Source organism: Cucurbita maxima, unplaced genomic scaffold (assembly GCF_002738345.1).
Source record: "Cucurbita maxima cultivar Rimu unplaced genomic scaffold, Cmax_1.0 Cma_Scf00025, whole genome shotgun sequence".
Classification (NCBI taxonomy): domain Eukaryota; kingdom Viridiplantae; phylum Streptophyta; class Magnoliopsida; order Cucurbitales; family Cucurbitaceae; genus Cucurbita; species Cucurbita maxima.
The window spans coordinates 2,129,576-2,149,119 of record NW_019272041.1 but is presented as its reverse complement, the minus strand read 5'-3'; the positions used below and the strand labels follow the sequence as shown (position 1 = coordinate 2,149,119).

Here is a 19,544-nt window from a genome sequence, read left to right as displayed (position 1 = left end):
CCCCCCCCCCCCCCCCCACCACCACCACCAAACAAAATGAAAAAAATGTGGGGAGAGGAAGATAAGAAGAAAGAGTACCAATTTCATTCTCTTACCTCATTCATCTATTGCCCAGTGATATAAGTCAAATGATGTTTTCAACCATGAGGAAACTTGGGTATGAAGAAAGTTAAGCGTTCCCATAGGTAAATGAAAATGGCTCATCTGCTCAGAAGAGAAGAAATGAAATGTTCTCGAAATTCTTGCTCCCATTGGACCATTTCTATCTATATGCATTAGAATCCCGATTCATGGATCTCTCGGATCGAGAAAGAGGATCAAACCATTTCTTCCGACCCTTTTTCTTGATAAATGTTGGTTTATCGTATATTTCATTATAGTTCTATGATAAAGAGTATCATTTCCTATTTGATTCCTTTGAATTCCATACTATCAGTTGTGATCGGATCTATTCATTAACAAGAATCAATTCAATACATTTCTGGTGTACTCATATTGGATTTGAATCATATTTTTTTATCAATATGAGTCGAAATGTAAAACTAGATTGATTGAGGTGGAGAATGAACTGAATGGTAAATATATCGATACAGTTTATTAGTTCTGTAGCTATGATGTCAAGTTTGTTCGGTGTTTTTTTTTTCTTTTTTTTTAAACTGCTGCTCCGGTCTTTCTTTTGAGATAAAGTGATCTAGTAGTATTTTGCTTTTGTAGGAATCACAACCTAAGTTAGGTTCCAGGCAAGACACTTTGGAAGGTTTGATTCTTTCTTTTCTTTCATCTCGACAGTTTTCATCCCGGACATGGTGAAAAATGTTTTCCTTTTACAGGTGAAGCATCTCAGAACGGCAACTCCATGCATGGTACTCAAAATGGAGGATCTAATACTCAGGCAATGACTGTCATCCCATTGGCTGCTGCTGGGGCCACGGGAGTCATTCCTGGTCCCACGACCAACTTAAATATTGGAATGGACTATTGGGGTGCATCATCCGCTATCCCTGCAATGCATGGAAAGGTTCCATCAACTCGAGTAGCTGGAGGATTAGTTGGATCTCGGGATAGTGTACAGTCACAGCTTTGGTTGCAGGTAAGCTCTAATAGGCTCGAAATTTTCTCAATGAGAAGTTTTGTTGTTCATAAAATATCTATAATTCAAAAAGTTGGTCTTGGAAGTTGAAAAACGAAACAAAAATAATATCTGTATATTTGGATTTAGGATGAGAGAGAGCTTAAAAGACAGAGAAGAAAGCAATCAAATAGAGAATCTGCACGGCGATCCCGGTTACGCAAGCAGGTATTGAAACACATACTGGAAACTGTTAATCTTGTTGGTAGACCTGATATCTTGTGCTTCTTCTATAACCTACCGGCTCGGAATTCATGCTTTTCAGGCAGAATGTGATGAACTAGGACACCGAGCTGAGGCCTTACAAGAAGAAAATGCCAATCTTAGGTCTGAAGTGAACCGGATAAGGAGTGAATATGAACAATTACTTTCAGAGAATACTTCTCTGAAGGTAATACTAAAATTACTTCTTTTCCTCCCTCAATTGCTTCAACTCACTTTGACTGTCACTTAGCGTGTAAATTGAGTATGTAGGAGCAAGCGATTTTACTTTGAATAGTTCTTAATCTTCTTTTTGCTAATCAAAACGAGACTGGTTGCATAGTTAGACTTATGGCGGGATGATATTATATGAAAAGCGTTGGGAAATAAACTTCCGCTTCACTGCAACAGATATATGTTGGCATTAACTTGCCCCATCTAATAGACTGGATTTTGCTTTTGCAGGAACGACTCGGTGAAGTTACGGGAAACGAAGAAGTAAAGGCCAGCAGGAACGGCCAGCATTCGAGCAACGAAACCACACAACTTACAGAGTCGGAGGTTGTACAAGTTGGTAACAAGAATTGAATGCTCTCCCTGCTTGCTTTGCTGCATTTTTAAGCGCATAACCTTAACTAATTTGTCAACAACCCCAAAATTTTAGGTCTCCTAGCTTGTAGGTTGAGTTTTTATATAAGCTGCTGACCTATTATAGTTTTAGGATTGTTTATTCCTGTGATCCATATTATCATATCTCTTTGGGGTGCTTCCTTAACTGCCAAAGCCCCCAGCGTGTTAAATTAGTCTTGAAGCATTCACCCTTCACTTTAGCGTCTGTACTAAAACCCCATCCACATTAATTATTGTTGACTTGGAGAAAAAAAATGAATATACCTTGGCAAGTCTTTACTTGTTTGTACCTTTCTGTTCTGTCTTTTTGGGTTTTCATGTTTGAAAATTGTTGACCCACGCCGTGTTGGCTCGATTATAAACTTTGTATCATGTCATTTGCTATGTTAACCTCCTACTTACGACATTAGTATTGTCGAAGCAAAGAACCATTTCTTGAAATATTAAGGTACATATAAGTTAGTTTAGGCAAAGGAGTTGTCTCGGGATTGATTGAGATGCACGTAAACTAGTTCATACAAGAGTCTAATGGGTCATCTTTAGAATATTTGTCTTGAAATATTTAGGTTCATATAAGTTAGTTTAGGCAAAGGAGTTGTCTCGGGATTGATTGAGGTGCACGTAAGCTAGTTCATAGATGGGTCGTCTTTAGAATCTTTGATCGAGGAGGCGATGAGAGAAACAGAGACGTTTTAGGGGGAATAAATGTTGCTTAACCTTGTGGGATACGATTGATGATCACTTCAGAAGGGCGCTAGTTCATCTTTGATAACAGAGATCTGCCCAAATGGTGTTAGAATCTTCTTCTAAAAATATAACTTGAAAGGAATAATATCATTAAATAAAATCTTCTTTCCCCCAAAGAATTTATCTGATAAAAATAACTTATCTTGTTCTATAAACTACTGCACAATTTTAGAAAATGGGTGTTAGCGAGCGCTGCATTCTATACAATCTCTTACCCATTGGAGGAACCTCTTTCACAACAGCACCTCCATTGGAAACAGCTGCTGCAGCAGTTGCTGCATCTCCATTGAAAGCAACTGGTGCAATTGCAGCACTTCCAAGCAAAGCAGCTGGAGATGGAGGGGCAGCTGAAGCAGCATCCGGGCGTCGAGCACTTTGGGCATGTGGGGCATTTGGGGAATTTCAACCGTATCGAGCAGCAACTTGTGCAGCTTGGTCTCGGACATTTTGGCTGACAGCATTTCAGCCTGCAGCAGCATCCATCACAAGAGCCCGAACAGCAACAGGATCTTGTTTGTAGCTCGAGCGTCTGTCGAATCCTTTTGAGGCGAATCTTTGTCGTCATGTTCTCCATTTCTTGGATGAATTTGCAAAGATGGCGGATGTAGTCTGGATAAAGCTCTAAGTTGCAGTGCCCTCCTCCTTTTATCCATAGCGGATCATATGGTTCTCTTGATTTTTTCCATAATCCATTTCCATGGAGCCAGTTGACAACATCATCTTCTGTGCCCTGTGAATATTATCCAAAAACATTTACAAGCTCGTCTTCTTCAATAAGTTCAAGGTGAAGAAGGATGGAAAGAACTTACATGTATCACAAGCACAGGGCACTTCACCTTCTTGATTTTGTTGATGTTCTGCAGTGAAGAGGGTTCTCATAAGCTTGATGTACACAATGAAAGTATTGACACCGTCGATGTCGAAGATAAGCACGTTACCTTGTAAATGTCGAAGCAAAAGGAGAATTTCACATGGCATAGAACGCGTAAACCCGAAAGAATTGCACTATGCAGGACGACGCCTCTTAGCCTCGGCAACTTAGAAGCCAAATGCAATGTTGGTCCACTTCCAACAGACTGCCCATACAAGATCAAGTCTTCTTGGCTCACTCCATACTCAGTTTCAAGGCACTCATAGACCGCTTCGATGTCAGCATACGTATTCAATTCGCTAGGCTGGATTCACAAACGACGTTAATTCGACTCGCTGATATCGACTATGATTTCAAGTTAGCATATAGCAATGAGCAAAACCGGACAAGACTAGCTAATTCGACTACCTTATAGCAATAATCTGACCATTTTCGTAATAAATACCAACGAAGCCTTGGGCTTCGAAAGGATTGCTAGAGCCTAAAAATTCACTGAAATATCATAAACAACAAGCCTAGATTACTGCGTTTTATTTCGAGTTAATCTCATTCCCTTGTTCGACCTCGATTATTTCTACGCGAATCATTAAGGGAAGAGTTAATACAACAGATTGCTGCATAGAGTGGAACAGCAACATACCTTACCAGTTGAAGCTCCATAGCCAGAGTAGTCATATCTGCATAAAAAGATTACAAAAGGTTAAATAAGGAAAAATACGATCAAGAAACCGATGAACGCAATCAAATTCACCGATATGGAACCACAGATAGCTCAAAAAATGGTACAAATAACCGTCTTGTAATGGCCCAAGCTCACCACGGGCAGATATTGTCCTTTTGGGCATTTTCTTTTCGGGCTTCTGGGAGAGGTTTGCACATCCTTATAAAGAATGCTTTATTTCTTTCTCTCCAATCAACGTGGATCTCACACGTTTTGAGCTAACAAACATTTCTCATAACAACCATGAGCGTTTAGTAATACGAATATAGAGCATTCGTACCAACAAAATTTCTCGAGAACAAATATCGACAGTTTTCGAAAATTAAGCTAATAGACAATACTTCCTGGGGTTTCCTTATAATAGTTATGAAGCAGGTGTTATGAAAAAGAAAAGCAATCTTGCAAAGAAAAGAACAATGGAAAAGGGAGAAAAGGCAAACTTTCCCAGAACCCCAAAGGGCACAGAACTCCATCAAACAAACATATTTTGAAGCTAAAAGAGATGAGAAAATTACTGCTTTTTCAGGGGAAAAAGGTAAAAAAAAGAAGGTAAGAAAATGACCTTAAAAGAACCCAACTTTGGAACACTATTAAACCACCCTTCTCTTCTTCTCCTCTTCTTCACTTTTCACTTTCCATCATTCATTCATCTATCCGGTAAATAATTGCTGTAAATCTCCCCCAACCCAAACAGTAAATTTCAACTCATTATGATTTCTTTTCTTTTCACTCAAAATCCCATCTGAAAAAGAGCACTAAAAACCTAAATCCTTGTAAAAATCAAACATGGCACAGAAACAGCCGCCATAGCCAAAAACAGCTTCACCGGCAACAGACCTCCGTTGATCAGAACAAAGTTAGATAGAGAAACAAAAAAACTGTCGAATCCCACATCGTTCGTTCGAGAACCGAACAAAACATTAAGAGTGTGGAAACCTCTCAAGAAACCAAGGAAGAAAAAAACCAAAAAAAAAAAGACAATATGACGTTGAGTCAGTCACCGAGGTGTATGTCAACTAGTACATTGACTCTAAAAAGTGGATTGTGAGATACCACATCATAAACATTCTTTACAAGAGTCTGGAAATCTCTCCCTAGCCGACGTCATCTTAAAGCCCAAAAAAAAAAAAAAAAACTCAAAGGTCGGCTAACGGTGGCTTGAGCTGTTACAATTGGTATCAGAGTCCCATTCGGTATGTGACCCCAAAAGTGTAGATTGTGAGATCAAGAAACACTCCTTATAACCTTGAGATAACACTCGAAATAACCCAAATAGAACAATATCTGCTGCAAAAGTAGATTTAGTCATGTCTTACAGAAGAAGCCATAAACAAAAAGCTTCCACAAAAACAGAGCTCCATTAACCAAAACAGAGTCAAGCAAAATATGTGATATATATATATATATATAGATAGATAGAGAGAGAGAGAGAGAGAGAAGAACAAACCCCATGAGATTAACTCGGAGATTAACTTTAAGCTGAAGGAAGAGATCATAAAGCTGGCCGAGGTCCGCCGCATTGCCATGGGAATAAAGCAGAGTAAGCCTCGCACATGGATTCCTTAAATAAAACCCCACAATCTTATTCCCACGTTTCGTATCGATCATCAAAACATCCAGCAAACTGTCATCCACCGGCGCTCCCGCCGCCTTCGGAACCACCGTAAGGCGGGCGTCGCCGTCGCTGTCGCCGTCACGCTTTCTGATCTGATAAGTCGGTGGCGACGGCGGAAAGAAGGCGAATTTGGAGGCCAAATGAGAGAGCATGCAACCCATTCACCGGAAAATAAGATGAAACTAAAATTCATGGAGTGAAAGATTCAAAACATTGTAAATTTTTTTAGGTGGAAGAGGAGAGAGAAAGTGGGTTCTAGAGAGAGAAAGAGAGAGTTTGCTATATCTGTGTAATATCATTGTTTGTAATGTAAAAGTTTCAGATTTCTAAACACAGAATGAGAGAGAAAGCCCAGTGGCAGAGACAAACAGAGACACCATATATTAAATTAAAATTCTCTTCCTTTTTTTAAATTTTTTTTTAATTTTTTAATTTTTAACTTAGCTTCAATTCCAGGACTAGCAGTGATTGTCCTATTTAGATTTTCCTTTTCGAGATTCCCCTCATAATGTTTAAAACGCGTATGCCAGTAAGATGTTTTCCCACTCTTAATTTTTCGTTTTCCTTCTCAATAAGATCTTACAATCTACCTCCCTTTGAGGCTAGTGTCGTGGCACTCATTCCCTTCTTCAATTGATGTAGAACTCCCCTTCAAGACCGTTCTTGCTACCACACTACCTTGTGTCCACCCTCCTTTAGGCTCAGCTTTCTTATTGGCCCATCGCTTAATTCTAAAACATGTCTGTTAGGAATAGATTTTCATAAGCTCGATCTCCCAACCGATGTGGGATCTTTTTTATATATATACCTCGGTTAATAATTCTAATGAACTATTTTTATATGTTTAAATTTTAAAATTTAATGGAGAGTATAATGCCTTAAGCATTAAATTACATTTTCGTCAACAAAATTTATAAAAATCTCATCGAGGTTATATGTGAAAGTTACTTAAATTCCACTAATGTGTCATTTTTTTGAACCGATCAGACATAAGTGGCTGTCACATCAAATTCGATTACACGTTACCATTTTTTTTAAAACTAAATTGTTACAAATTTTAAATAAAAATATTAAATTTCTATATATTAAAAATGAAAGACTAAATTTGATAAAAATATATTGTAAGATATTAAATTAAAGGTTTGATTATAAATTTAGTTAAAAAGTTGGATGCAAGTTGTAATTTAATTTAATTTCAATAATTTTAAAATTTTTAATTTTATTTTTATAAATAGATAGTAAACTAATTTGTTATATATATATATATATATATATATATATATATATATATATATATATATATATAATTTGGTTAGTTTTTTTTACCTTATTATATTAGAGTCCATTTTCAAGTGGAATTAAAAAAAATTAAAAAATAATAGGAATTAACAAAGGTCAAATTAGTAATTTAACTCAACTTAAATTTAGTTTTACAAGGGAATTATTTTAATATAATTTGAAATCCAACTCATTTATTTAATTCATTAATTTTATTTAAACTATGACCTTGTCGACCCATAAAGTTAATAAAACAAAATAAAAACATATAATTTTTTAAAACAACTGATTTATTTATATTATAAATGGTAATAAAAACAAAATTATTTATATTTATATTTGACGAATTTAAAGGTGAAGAGAGAGAAAAACTTGTATATGCATGACTTCATTGCTTTGTCAGTTCCTCAGACATTAGGTCAAAAAATATTTGTTTCTCTCTCATGCCACTGCTAAAATCCAAAATTTTAACTTCAAAATATTTATTTATTTATTTATTTATTTATTACCAATTAACAATTTTGGATCATAGATTTATATTACATTAAAATATTCTTTTATTATTATTTAATTCTCTACCTTTTTAAATATTTATATTTAATTTTTTTTATTTCTTAATTTTAAAAAATAATATAACTAAATTATAAAAAAAAATAAACTTGTTAAATATTCTTTTATTTTCAAACGTAAAAAGAGTTTTGAAACAAGTAGGAAAAGTTAGAGGGTAATATTGTAAATTTGTGTGTTTATAATTTTGTCTAATAATAATAATAATAATTTTTATTTTATGCATATTCTTCCTATTTAAAATAATAATAAATTAGGAAAAAAATTAAACTTAGTTTTAAGTTTTTTTTTTCTATTTTTAAACTAAATTTTAATTGTTTTTTTTAATATTTTTTTTAACTAAACAATTTAAAGTTTTTTTTTTTTTTTTTTTTTTTTGTGGCGCTTAGCTCTGGCTGCCAACGGTGTTATTTTTTTTATTTTTTATTTTTTATTTTTTGTGAGATCCAAACATGTGTAACTAATATTTAGGATAAAAATGTAATTTATACCAAGTTCTATTAATTAAAAAAATTAATAAATCAATTTAAAATCTAATTTTTTTAAAAAAATATCAAATTAATGTTTTTTAATTTTAATTATATTAATTAATTCATAATTTTTAAACAAAATAAAAAACGTACATAAATGCGAGATTGATATATAGACGATTTTCAAATAGAGGGTTTTACGACAATTTAAATGCTTGAATTTAAGGGTATAAATTAATTTTTGTCGTGAAATTTAATATTTACTAATAAAAAAGAATTATGTAGATAATAAATTTAAATTAATTAAAAGGTGAAAAAATATTGTTATTATTTTTTTTTTCTTAAATAATATTATATGAAGGAGGCATGGCTTTGTTTCTAAGATGCTATGAATGTTTTTGTTGATGATTAGTTTTAATTTTTCATGCATAATGGAGACATAATCATTTCATTTTCAACATTTTCTTCCCATACATTATCATAAAAAATAATATAATTTTATTATATGCTCCCTCATACTTTTGGTTGTATTCTTTTAAGTTAACAAGTTTTTGTTTTTATGTGAAAAAATAAATCTAAATTAAAATTAATTATAAGCTTGTAATTATATTTTTTTTGAAATTGTTGCATTTATTTCATTTTAATCCTAGGACCTTCAAAATTTTATATTTACAATAAAAACACATCCAAATGAATAGTGGTTGCTTTTTAAGATGGTGCTAATTCTTCTTTTATAGTATAGGATTTTAGTGGATGCGCATCTAACTTTGACGTTATTTGTTTATACATGTATCTATTCCCGAGTTCAAGTAGATAGACTGTTAAGATGACAAAATGAGCTGACTTACGAAAAAAAAAAATCTCACATTGATATAGTATTGCTAGCCTACTGCTAAGTCCACTGCTAGCAGATACTGTTCATTTTAGCCCGTTACATATCATGGTTAGTCTCGCGGTTTTAAAACGCGTTTGTTAGCGAGAGGTTTCCACAACTTTGTAATAAATGCTTTGGTTCTCTCTTCAACCAATGTGGGATCTTATAATTTCACCCCCTTTGAGGCTTAGCCCTTAATGTTTGACTTTGATACAATTTGTAATAGCTCAAACCCATCACTAGCAAATGTTGTCCTCTTTAGCCTGTTGGGTATTATTACCAGTCTCATAGTTTTAAAACGTGTCTGCTAGCGAGAGATTTCAACACTTTTATAAGGAATGTTTTGTTCCCCTCTTCAACCGATGTGGGATCTCATAATTCACTCCTATTGGAAACCCAGAGTCCTTGCTGGAACACTACTCGGTATTTGGCTCTGATTCCATTTGTAACAACACTAGCCCACCGCTAGTAGATATTGTTTGTTTTGGCTCGTTACATATCATCGTCAGCTTCACGATTTTAAAACGTATTTGCTAGTAAAAGGTTTCCACAGCTTTATAAGGAATGTTATGTTCTCCTCTCCAACCGATATTAGATCTCACAATGCACATTGATACTTAAGTCAATGCTTAAACCAAAGCAGTGTCGGGCTAAACTAGAATGTGAATTGATAACCCAACAACGAAATGAAGTCGATTATATTCTATTATCTCTTACCATATCAATACCTAACATGGTCGTAAGGATTCTATCGTGGACATGCAAACATTTTACCTGAGTTAGGACGAAGTTTGATATGTTTAGATAGTTCCTTAGCTTTTAAACTTCATGGGTCAGCTCAAAGAGTTCGTACGTCAGATGTCTTTGACATATGTCGTCTATGTGGACCTCGTGATAGTCCACATAGTGTGATACCCTAACCCATGCTTTTAAAGAAGTAAAAAAAAAGCAACTAAATTTAGGGTAAAATCAAGATTAATAATATAGCCTAGAAATTTAAAGATGCCCATAAAGTTAGGCTACATAAGTAGGATTTTGTTGGTAATCTTATCCAATTTTAAAAATTAAATTTTATTTCTAACATAAAATTAAAATTTTAATAAATTCAAACAATTTTAAAAATATCAAATAATTCAAAAATTTTATTCCACTACATATTACTTACAAATAAAAAATTAAAATTTTAGTCATAATTTACTTATTATATATATTTATTAAATTTAAAAGCTTGAATATTTTATTATTATTTTGGAACGAAAAAGTCATAATTTAAAGTAATGTGGGCCCATGAAAGTGTGATAGTAGGAGTTTACGTAAACATTTGTGTTGTGTGACAGTACTTGTGTATTACAGATTTGACAATTCAATCACTCACCCAAAATTAATTTTATTAATTTTTTTTTTTCATTTTATAAAAATTTAAAATTTTAATTTTTTTATAAGAAAAATTAACGAAAAATATTAAAAATTTAACATTTTGGGCGATATTACATGTCAAATAGTTTTTTACTTTCGATGATAACATTTAATTTATTTTAAAATTATATTTTAAAATACTAGATTTTTAATTAAAATAATTGATTTTTTTTTTTTTAATTGAGAGTTCTAAAATGATTAGTTAATAATTTTGAATAATTTTTTGAATGGATTTTAGAATGTTTTCCATGGATTTATCGTTTTTTATAATAGCGATGTTTTTATTTATTTATTTATTTTGAAAATTTCTATTTAGTACAAATTACAACCTGAGTTGATTTGATTGTAAGAACTATGCAATCAAATGGACGACGAACAGAACGCCACTGTAGGAGATTATGGTGGGAGTACTCACACTGAATCCGGCCCTCCTCCCTTCATGTCTTCTTTATCCCCCACCAATTATATCTGGGCCCCACGCGCTTCTCTTCTCGTGCTTCCGAAACGCCACCAAAAAAAGTCGGCCCCACACTCCAGCCAAAAATCCATATCCTTATTTCAATTGAATTTTAATTTTGTTAAAAATATATATAATTGGTAGATTTAAAATTTCTAATAAATATTAGATAATTTATATATTAATTATTTAACTTGAGGAATAAAATTTTATTTTAAATGTAACTGAAATTAGAGAGTATAATTTAATAATAAATAAATAAAATATTTTATTCATTGATTTACGAATAATTATTTATAGAATAAGCATTTAATTGTTCTGAAATTTAAGTTTTTATTTTTAGATAATAAACTAAAAAATTATTTTTTTTAACGTAATTGAGAATTAATTAGAAAATTGTGAACTTTTAGTACAAAAACGTGAAAATGAAAAGTCGGGGCGGGACCCGGTTGGCGGGGTCTTGGGTGACGGCACGTGGATCTCACGCTCCACTGTCAAGTCCATAGTACGGGTACGTTTCCTGAATTCATTTAGTTTTTTGACCTGGATATTAGAGTGGGCCCCGCAATCTCTTCAACGGTCGTGATTCTGTTTGGATTTGTACATCTGACGGCTACAACGAGGCCCTACGTGTCTGCAGTTTAGTGAAGGCGCCACGTGTGTACTTATTTGATCTTTGACTACTAAAACCTAGAGACAGTGTAAAATTAAGAAATAAATAAATCAAATATATATTATTTTTTATATCAAATTTTTACATAAACTTGAAAAAAATATTGATTTTTATTTTTAATTTATTTATGTATTTTACAATTTTACCTTAGGGAAAATTTCCATTTGAATAATTGTTAAATAAAAAGAATATATGTATATTATTAATAAAAACCACTTGTCACAATCGCACTTTGATGACAGCGAACTTGCCACTTACTTCCCAGCAACAAGTGAATTAAGTCTATTCATTCTTACGTCGTCTACGGTCAAACGACGTATGTTCAAGTTTTTAGCCCAAGTTCAAGAAGAAAGTTTCAGAAAACGGGGGCAGAGAGATTTCGAAATAAAGTTTTGAAAGCAAGATTAGAAAATTTGAAATTGATGTTATATAGGAAAGTAAGCAAAAGACAACAACAACGGCTTACTGTCGTAGAAGGTTTCCACATCCTTAAAGGTTGTTTTGTTCTCCTCCCCAACCAATGTGCTCACAATCCACCCCCTCCAAGGCCTAGCATGTCCAGCTCGTTCCTTTCTCCAATCAACGTGGGACCGCCACCAAATCCTAGGGGTCTAGCGTTCTTACTGGCACACCGTCTCATGTCTACCCCTCTTCGTGGAACAACATGGCTCTTATACCATTTGTAACGACTCAAGCTCACCACTAGCAGATATTGTCATTTTTGGGTTTTCCTTTCGAGCTTTCCCTCAATGGTTTAAAATGCATATGCTAGGGCAAGGTTACCACACTCTTATAAACGGTATTTTGTTATCTGTGGGATCACACTTTTATACATTAATTAGAAAATAAATAAATAATATAATATAAATATATAACAAAATTTATTATAAAAATAATAAACCAAAGATATTGAACACAATTAAACACCTTTATTAAAGCAAAGGACAAATGAGACAAATTGTTTTTGACTTAAGAATCATTAGTGCATAAGACATTATAATTATGAAAATCTTAAAAAAAGGAAAAAAGGGTTAAAGGGAGAAGCTGATTAAATTTGACTTATTTATTCCAATTATTATTATTTTATTTTTTAAAAAGTGGCTTTAATTAGTGTAATTAATTATGAAAATTCTTTTTTGAATGAGGTTTCACATTTACTTTTTTTTTTTTTTTTAATTATTTCTTATTATTATTATTTGAATTTTTCCATGTTATTTGAAATTATTTTGGTTTCATAATTAATGACTTCGAAATTAGTTTAATGAAATATATGAATTGAACGGAACGCTAGAAGGAAAAATCCAAAGAATATAATATTTGTTAGCGGTAAGGTTTGGTTGTTACAAATACTATCAGAGCCAGACACTGAGCGGTCCCAATGGACTGTGAGATCCCACGTCGGTTGAAGAGGGGAACGAATCATTCCTTGTAAGGGTTTGGAAACCTCTTCTTAACGGACGCGTTTTAAAATCTGGAGGGAAAATTCATAAGGGAAAGTCCAAATAAGACAATATTTGTTTGCGTAGGCTTGAGTTATTACAAATTCTCAACGAAAAGGTCAAATTGCAAATATATAAAAAAATTAAGGACTAAATTGAAAATTACGTAAGAGCATCAAAGCACGTGTGCTACATAGATAGAGAGACAAAAGGTACCCGAGAGGGTGAGATAAAACCAGAAGAGTTGTTAACCAATCACGAAAAAGAATATAACTTACCCGATAAGAAAAGTGAAACAAGCTAAGATTAGAAAGAACACACTAATGTCAATGATATGCAAATACATAGCACTAATAGATGAAAGTTAGGTCAAGAGTGAACAAGGGCTAGTGGTACGGTTACCCGACCACTTCAGTGCAAGCAAACTATGTCGAGATTACTCGGATAAAAATCGATTTTTTTGACGTGTTAGTACCAGTTTTTAAAATAAAAATATTTGTAGTCGATAACCCTGAATATTTCTAAAATAAGCATAAAATTACTGGCATAATGAACACGTCGATAAAAATTATTGATATTTAATACTATGACATAAAAGAGATCGTGGTCTAAGTCTAGGTCTAACTCGAGAAATAAGTAGATAAGATCCTACATGAGTCGTAAGAAAAAGAATATTTTATTTTATTTATTGAAACAATAAAGGCATTAAATAAGCTAGTATATCTATAGAGCAAGTATTGAAACCCTAGTTAGCACGTATAAATAATGAAACGTAACTTTTTGTCAATAGAGTAAAGAAACTAGGGATCTACATGAGCTCCCGACTTAATACGAGTATTGAACCAAAACCTTTCTTCAATCGAGTGAAGAAGCTAAATATATAAACGAGCTCCTGACTTAATTTGAAAAACGAAGCAAAACTGTTTTTTAATCGAGTGAGGAAGTCAAGGATCTAGACGGGTAACAGCCCAAACTCACCACTAGGAAATATTGTTCACTTTGTTCCGTTATGTAACGTCGTCAATCTCACGGTTTTAAAACGTGTCTACAAGGAAGATGTTTCCACACCCTTATAAGGAATGCTTTGTTTTTCTATCTAATCGATGTGAGATTTAACAATCCATCTCTTTTGGGAGCCTAGCATCCTCGCTGGCACACTACCCGATGTCTGGCTCTGATACAATTTATAACAGTCCAAATCCACCGTTAGTAGATATTGTCCGTTTTGACCCGTTACGTAGTGTCGTCAACCTCACGATTTAAAAACGTGTCTACTATGGAGAGATTTTCACACCCTTATAAGAATATTTCGTTTTCTTCTCTAACTAATATGGGACCTAACAAAACGAGCTCCCGACTTAATTCGAGGAAATGAAACAAAACCTTTCTTAAATTGAGTGGGGAAGTCAAGGATCTAAACGAGCTCCCGACTTAGCTCGAGAAATGCAACAAAATAATCTGAACGAGCTCCCGACGTAGTAGGAGAAAGGAAGAAGTGAGATAAAAAAATTTAGATATAAATCATACAAGTATCAAAAGAGTATGGTATAGAAAAAGGGAATTTATTTATTGGGAGGTGAGATGTGAAAGGGATAGCGTGTGGCCATAGTAAGCAATGGTTGAATTAAATAAGCAGATTAATTATGGGATTTATTGAACTGTAACCATACCTAATAAATATAAATACAATAAAAAGGGAAAATTTTCTCGGGAAAATTTAAAGGCTCAACAGATTTTTTTTTTTTTTTTTTTTTTCTCGGGAAACAAACAGAATTTAAAGCATTGGTTCCAAAGGAAACCAGCCACGGCACGCTTCTCATTCAGATTTAGTGGTCCTAAATATTTACATTTCAAATTTTAAGAAAAATTAATTTATTAATATTTTTATTTTTATTTTTTATTTTAAGGGATTAAATTATAAGGTTGGTTCTTATTATTATTATTATTTTTGATGTTTAAAAAATGTGCAAAAAAGTTGTTGTTCAACCTTAATCTTGTAATTATTGAATTAAAAATAAATAAATAAATAAACATGTTCAGAATTGCAAGAAACATTGGTTATAAGGACGTAGAAACCTCCTCTTAGGCAAAGTATTTTAAAATCGTGAGGTTGGCGATGTTAGCGGATAATGTCTGCTAGTAGTGAGCTTGAACTGTTACAAATGATATTAGACCCAGACATTGGATGATGTGCCCGCGAGGACCCTGAGCTCCGAAGAGGATGGATTGTGAGGTCTCACGTCGGTTAGAGAGAAGAATCAAACATTTTTTATAAAGATATAGAAGTCTCTCTAACAAACGCATTTTAAAACCGTGAGACTGACGACAATGCATAACGGACCAAAACGGACAATATTTGGTAGCGAAATTTTGGAAATTTATTTAATTTTTAAAAAATATAGGGATCACAAATCAAATTTAAAATTTATAAATAAAAAAAAATAGCAAATTTATAATTTAACATTAATAAAATTTAAAAGTTAAAAGGAAAATAGGTAAAAGAATGTGAGATTATTCGAAGGCCACGTGGATAGCCATTAGTTAATTAGACAAAGAGGAGCCTGATCATCCTTGTAACCACATGGGGAACGGCGTCGTTTTGGTATGTGTTAGTTTCTGATTGTTTTATCTTTAGCTCAACTCCCTTGTCTTTTGCTGTGCAAATCTACTTTTCTTTTATGCCCACGAGACTTTTTTTTATCCCTTTTAATTATTATTTAATAAAAATAAAACTTTAAAAAATACTTCTTGTCTCAATACTTTCACATTATTAACTTAATTTCAATATTTTTAAATTTGTGTCAATTTAATCGTAAAATATTAAAATTTAATCAATAATTTTAGCGGCCTATTTAATTTAAATTATAGAGACTAAATTATTTTTTTTAACAAGAATTTAAAAAAAATGGAAGAAAAAAAAGGGGTTGGTATATCTTTGTTCACTGAACAAACTTCAAAAGGAAGAGAGAGAAGTGGTGGATGAAACAGTGACTGAAGATTCTGAGTTTTCTCTCTCTTCTTTTTTATTTTTTTTTGTAATTATAAATTAACAGCCAGTAGAAATTTTACACGTCATTTCATGTCAAATGATACAGCTCAGTTGGTAGTACTTCCTGACAATTATCTGAAAATAACAATTTAAATAAAAAAGCTCTACAAATAAGAAAATTTAAATATTTTATTGATGTTTTTAATAATCAATGTTTTGACCTCGATATGAGCAATTAATCTATAGTTTAATGAAATATATATAAAAAAAAATAAGGAAATATTATAATTATATATAAAAAACCATCAATTCAGCTAATTAATTAATTAATATAATAGGTCTAATATTACAAAAATTCCAAAAAAATCTGAACAGATTCTCGAATAAAGACATAAGGTAATTATAAATAAAAATAGCTTTGTGGAATAAGAAGGCTGAGAAGCTTAGAAAGCCTGACAATATGATGGGCTGCAACAAGCATGGCCCAAGAAACTGACCCAAAAATGGGCTGGGTCAATAAGAAGAATTTTTTATTTTTAAAAGCCCAACTTGAAAAAATGATTAATGGTATTTGAATTTAAGAAAAATTTAGCTCAACTAAAATTAAGGAATATTAAATCATAATATGTAACATTAGGTTGAATGAATTTTCAGCCTAATGATGTGTATTAATAATTAAAAATGTGCATAGAAGGTTGTAAAAGCATGAACAAACTGGTAAAAATGGTGTTCTACATAACTTATAGTGTATAATCTATAGTTACACTTATAATTACATATGGGTGAGTACATAATGAGTATATGCATATATATATATATATATATATATATACGCCTTATAACACAATATCAATAACCTCTAATTCGTGAGTGTTGGAACGTTGACGTTTAAAACTCGTAGAACCAATTAGGTTGCTTATTGAATTTACCAAGAAAAAATTGAGCATGTAATTTCAGCCAACAGCAAAAATGCTAATAAGAACATAATCCTAGAGAATCCCAAAGTAAATATGCATAATTTCATATATGATTCCCAAAAAAACTCAAAAAAATAAAATTAGTGATCATTTACCTGATAGCCTAATAATTAGAACACAATGATTTGAGTTCTTCTCACAACACAATAATTCTTGAAAATGATGTTTCCAAGTACATAAAGTTGCATATATTCACATGACAAACACATTCAATATATTTAGATTACATGTATATAATATGTCATACTATACAAGACTCGAAGTGGCATGGTGTTGAAGATTATATTTCTATTTTAAAGGGCGATATTTTCTTCATAACATTCAAAACTAACAAAATGGATTGTGTTCATTGTAACTTGGCAAACTCCATCTCACTCACTCAAGAAATTATGAGGTTAAAATAATTTTACTGAAAGTTCTATACCATTTCGACATACGAGAGAATATTATAATTCAGCCATGCATAAATTTCTCTATGCATATGTTCCATTTTTACAGGGAATACCTAACATATAATCATTCTTTATATGAAAAAGACCTTAAATATAAATCATGCACAGAGATGTATAACCAAATTCTAGAGGAAACCATATTGAAAAAGAGCATGCAGAGTTAATTCGAAGCATGTTCAAGAGTTGTGGCAATTCTTTCTTTGTATTTCTCATTTTTCATGTGGGGGTAAAGGGGTCCTAACTGTTGTCCAAATTTGTTATCTTCCTTGATTAAGTGCAAGAAAATATAATCATAGTTCTCACTGTTGCATCATAATGGCCAGAAAATGTTGACGTATTTGATTGTCTGGAAAAACATTACGGTAGAAAAGTACTCAGAATGACATTGACTCAGTTGCATGCCTTCTTTCTCTCTCTCTCTCTCTAATGTGCTAAGCTTGGAGGGAAAATCTCTAGCATAAGCTATTTCCTAGGTTTAAATAATTCTCCAAAGGAAAGAAGAAAATTAGAACCCAAGATGAGGTGTTTATCCAAGGAAGTTGATAATTACCAAATGGAGAACCAGGTTGCAAAGAACGAAATCTGCAAAAGCTCGCTCCGGAGCCAAATCCTGCAAATTCGAGGAAAATTCGTTAACAACTCCAAAAATGAAATGCAGTAACCAGTTTTTCGGTTGAGGTTTGGGGAGGGGGCGTGAGAAGAGTAATGCTTGATCAGGCAATTTGCTTACCACCATGAAATATGGCACAGAAGAAAAGGTTAACGCCTTGTTTGGAATCAAGAAAAAGAAATCATTCCAAATCAATGGATGTATGATAAGTTTCTTAAATGAATTTATTTTAAAATTTTTGTTCGGATATTTGTTAGAAATGAAAAGAAAATTAAAGATATTACCTATAGTCTTTCTTAATATGTAAATAATAAATGAAAACTGAGGTCAAATTATTCAACTTCGGAATCCAGTATCCATTTTAGCACAAAAAGTTATTCGAGTAAGAACATGATTTGAAATCCTGTTTATACTTCAAATCCAAGATTTAAAATCCCTTCAAATCTTGTGGAAACAAACAGCGGGTAAAGCAACTTATGGTGAAGGTTAAAGCATGCTCAAGTAGAAAAGCTTGAAGACATTACCTTGAATTCCTTATTTTCTTTATTAACTTGAATCCGGAGGCATACTGCAAAATATGAATTCGATCAGGCTAAGAACTGTTCTTCTGTTTCACATTATTTTGTTCTTTGATAACCATGATATAGATTCTGCTTACCAGCAAGGACAGCCGTCCCAATACAAGAAAGTACGCCTGAGAGAAAGGAGTTGAATGGGAATGAACCTATAATCGCCATGTAAGCTACCTGTTTATTTACAAGAAATTATCAGTTAAAATTAATTCAGAACAATTTTAAACATCAAACGAACTTGGAGACAGAGATCTTAGAAGTGTGAGTAGGCGTTAAGCAAGATGAAGGCACCTCCCAGTGCAAGAAGTGCATGCTGTTGGGTACCTCAAACTTCTTAAAAATTTTAATTTCCTAATTTACTACAAAATAAATACGTATGATAAAACTTGAAACGCCTATATCTCTGAACAATCACCGAAGAAAACCATCATTCTCTTAATTTTTCATTATCTTAACAATCATAGTGCTGTATTTTCCACATAAAATGATATTGTTACTACTTTCCCATTGTGCACCCTACCAAAAAAAAGTCCTCATTTTTCCTTCCTCTTCATGCTTAAGCCTTACAAAAAAATTTCCCTTTAGTTTGCATCACAGTTTACAAATAAAGATAAAAAAACTCATAATGACTAAGCTATGTTTCAAGTGTTAATGCTAATGATCCAGACACCACAATTGTGTTTACCTTGAGCCTATTAGACACAACCTAAAGTAATGAAGTCTCCCACTCCCAGAATTATAAAGTTTGGGGCAAAATCTACCATGTTTGTCCATATAATGCACTTTTTTTTTTTTTTTTTTTTTTTTTTTTTTTTTTTTTTTTTTTTTTTTTTTTTTTTTTTTTTTTTTTTTTTTT

At 32.4% G+C, this 19,544-nt stretch overlaps 3 protein-coding genes across 3 annotated transcripts in view; 1 reads left to right on the top strand and 2 right to left on the bottom strand.

Moving 5' to 3' along the window:
• The window catches only part of LOC111498420 (bZIP transcription factor 16-like), a 6,486-nt gene extending 4,233 nt beyond the window's left edge, over positions 1-2,253 (top strand). Inside the window, exons 9-13 of the mRNA XM_023149663.1 lie at positions 715-757; positions 831-1,090; positions 1,220-1,297; positions 1,395-1,520; positions 1,796-2,253. Coding sequence (XP_023005431.1) covers positions 715-757; positions 831-1,090; positions 1,220-1,297; positions 1,395-1,520; positions 1,796-1,918 — 630 coding nt within the window. The 3' untranslated portion in view covers positions 1,919-2,253. The remainder of the gene's footprint in view (positions 1-714; positions 758-830; positions 1,091-1,219; positions 1,298-1,394; positions 1,521-1,795) is intronic.
• A 511-nt stretch (positions 2,254-2,764) lies between these two features.
• On the bottom strand, positions 2,765-6,264 carry LOC111498427 (protein ABHD17B-like). Its single transcript, XM_023149675.1, has 5 exons — positions 5,747-6,264; positions 4,219-4,255; positions 3,646-3,882; positions 3,517-3,564; positions 2,765-3,437 (listed from the first exon to the last, which is right to left on the bottom strand). Exons 1-5 carry the CDS (start codon positions 6,073-6,075, stop codon positions 2,919-2,921), a joined length of 1,170 nt encoding a protein of 389 aa, XP_023005443.1. The 5' UTR covers positions 6,076-6,264; the 3' UTR covers positions 2,765-2,918.
• An 11,486-nt stretch (positions 6,265-17,750) lies between these two features.
• Positions 17,751-19,544, bottom strand: part of LOC111498545 (dolichyl-diphosphooligosaccharide--protein glycosyltransferase subunit DAD1) — a 3,354-nt gene continuing 1,560 nt past the window's right edge. The window contains exons 3-5 of the mRNA XM_023149841.1: positions 18,775-18,862; positions 18,641-18,684; positions 17,751-18,116 (exon numbers count right to left, since the gene is read on the bottom strand). Of these exons, the coding sequence (XP_023005609.1) occupies positions 18,033-18,116; positions 18,641-18,684; positions 18,775-18,862 (216 nt within the window). The 3' untranslated portion in view covers positions 17,751-18,032. The remainder of the gene's footprint in view (positions 18,117-18,640; positions 18,685-18,774; positions 18,863-19,544) is intronic.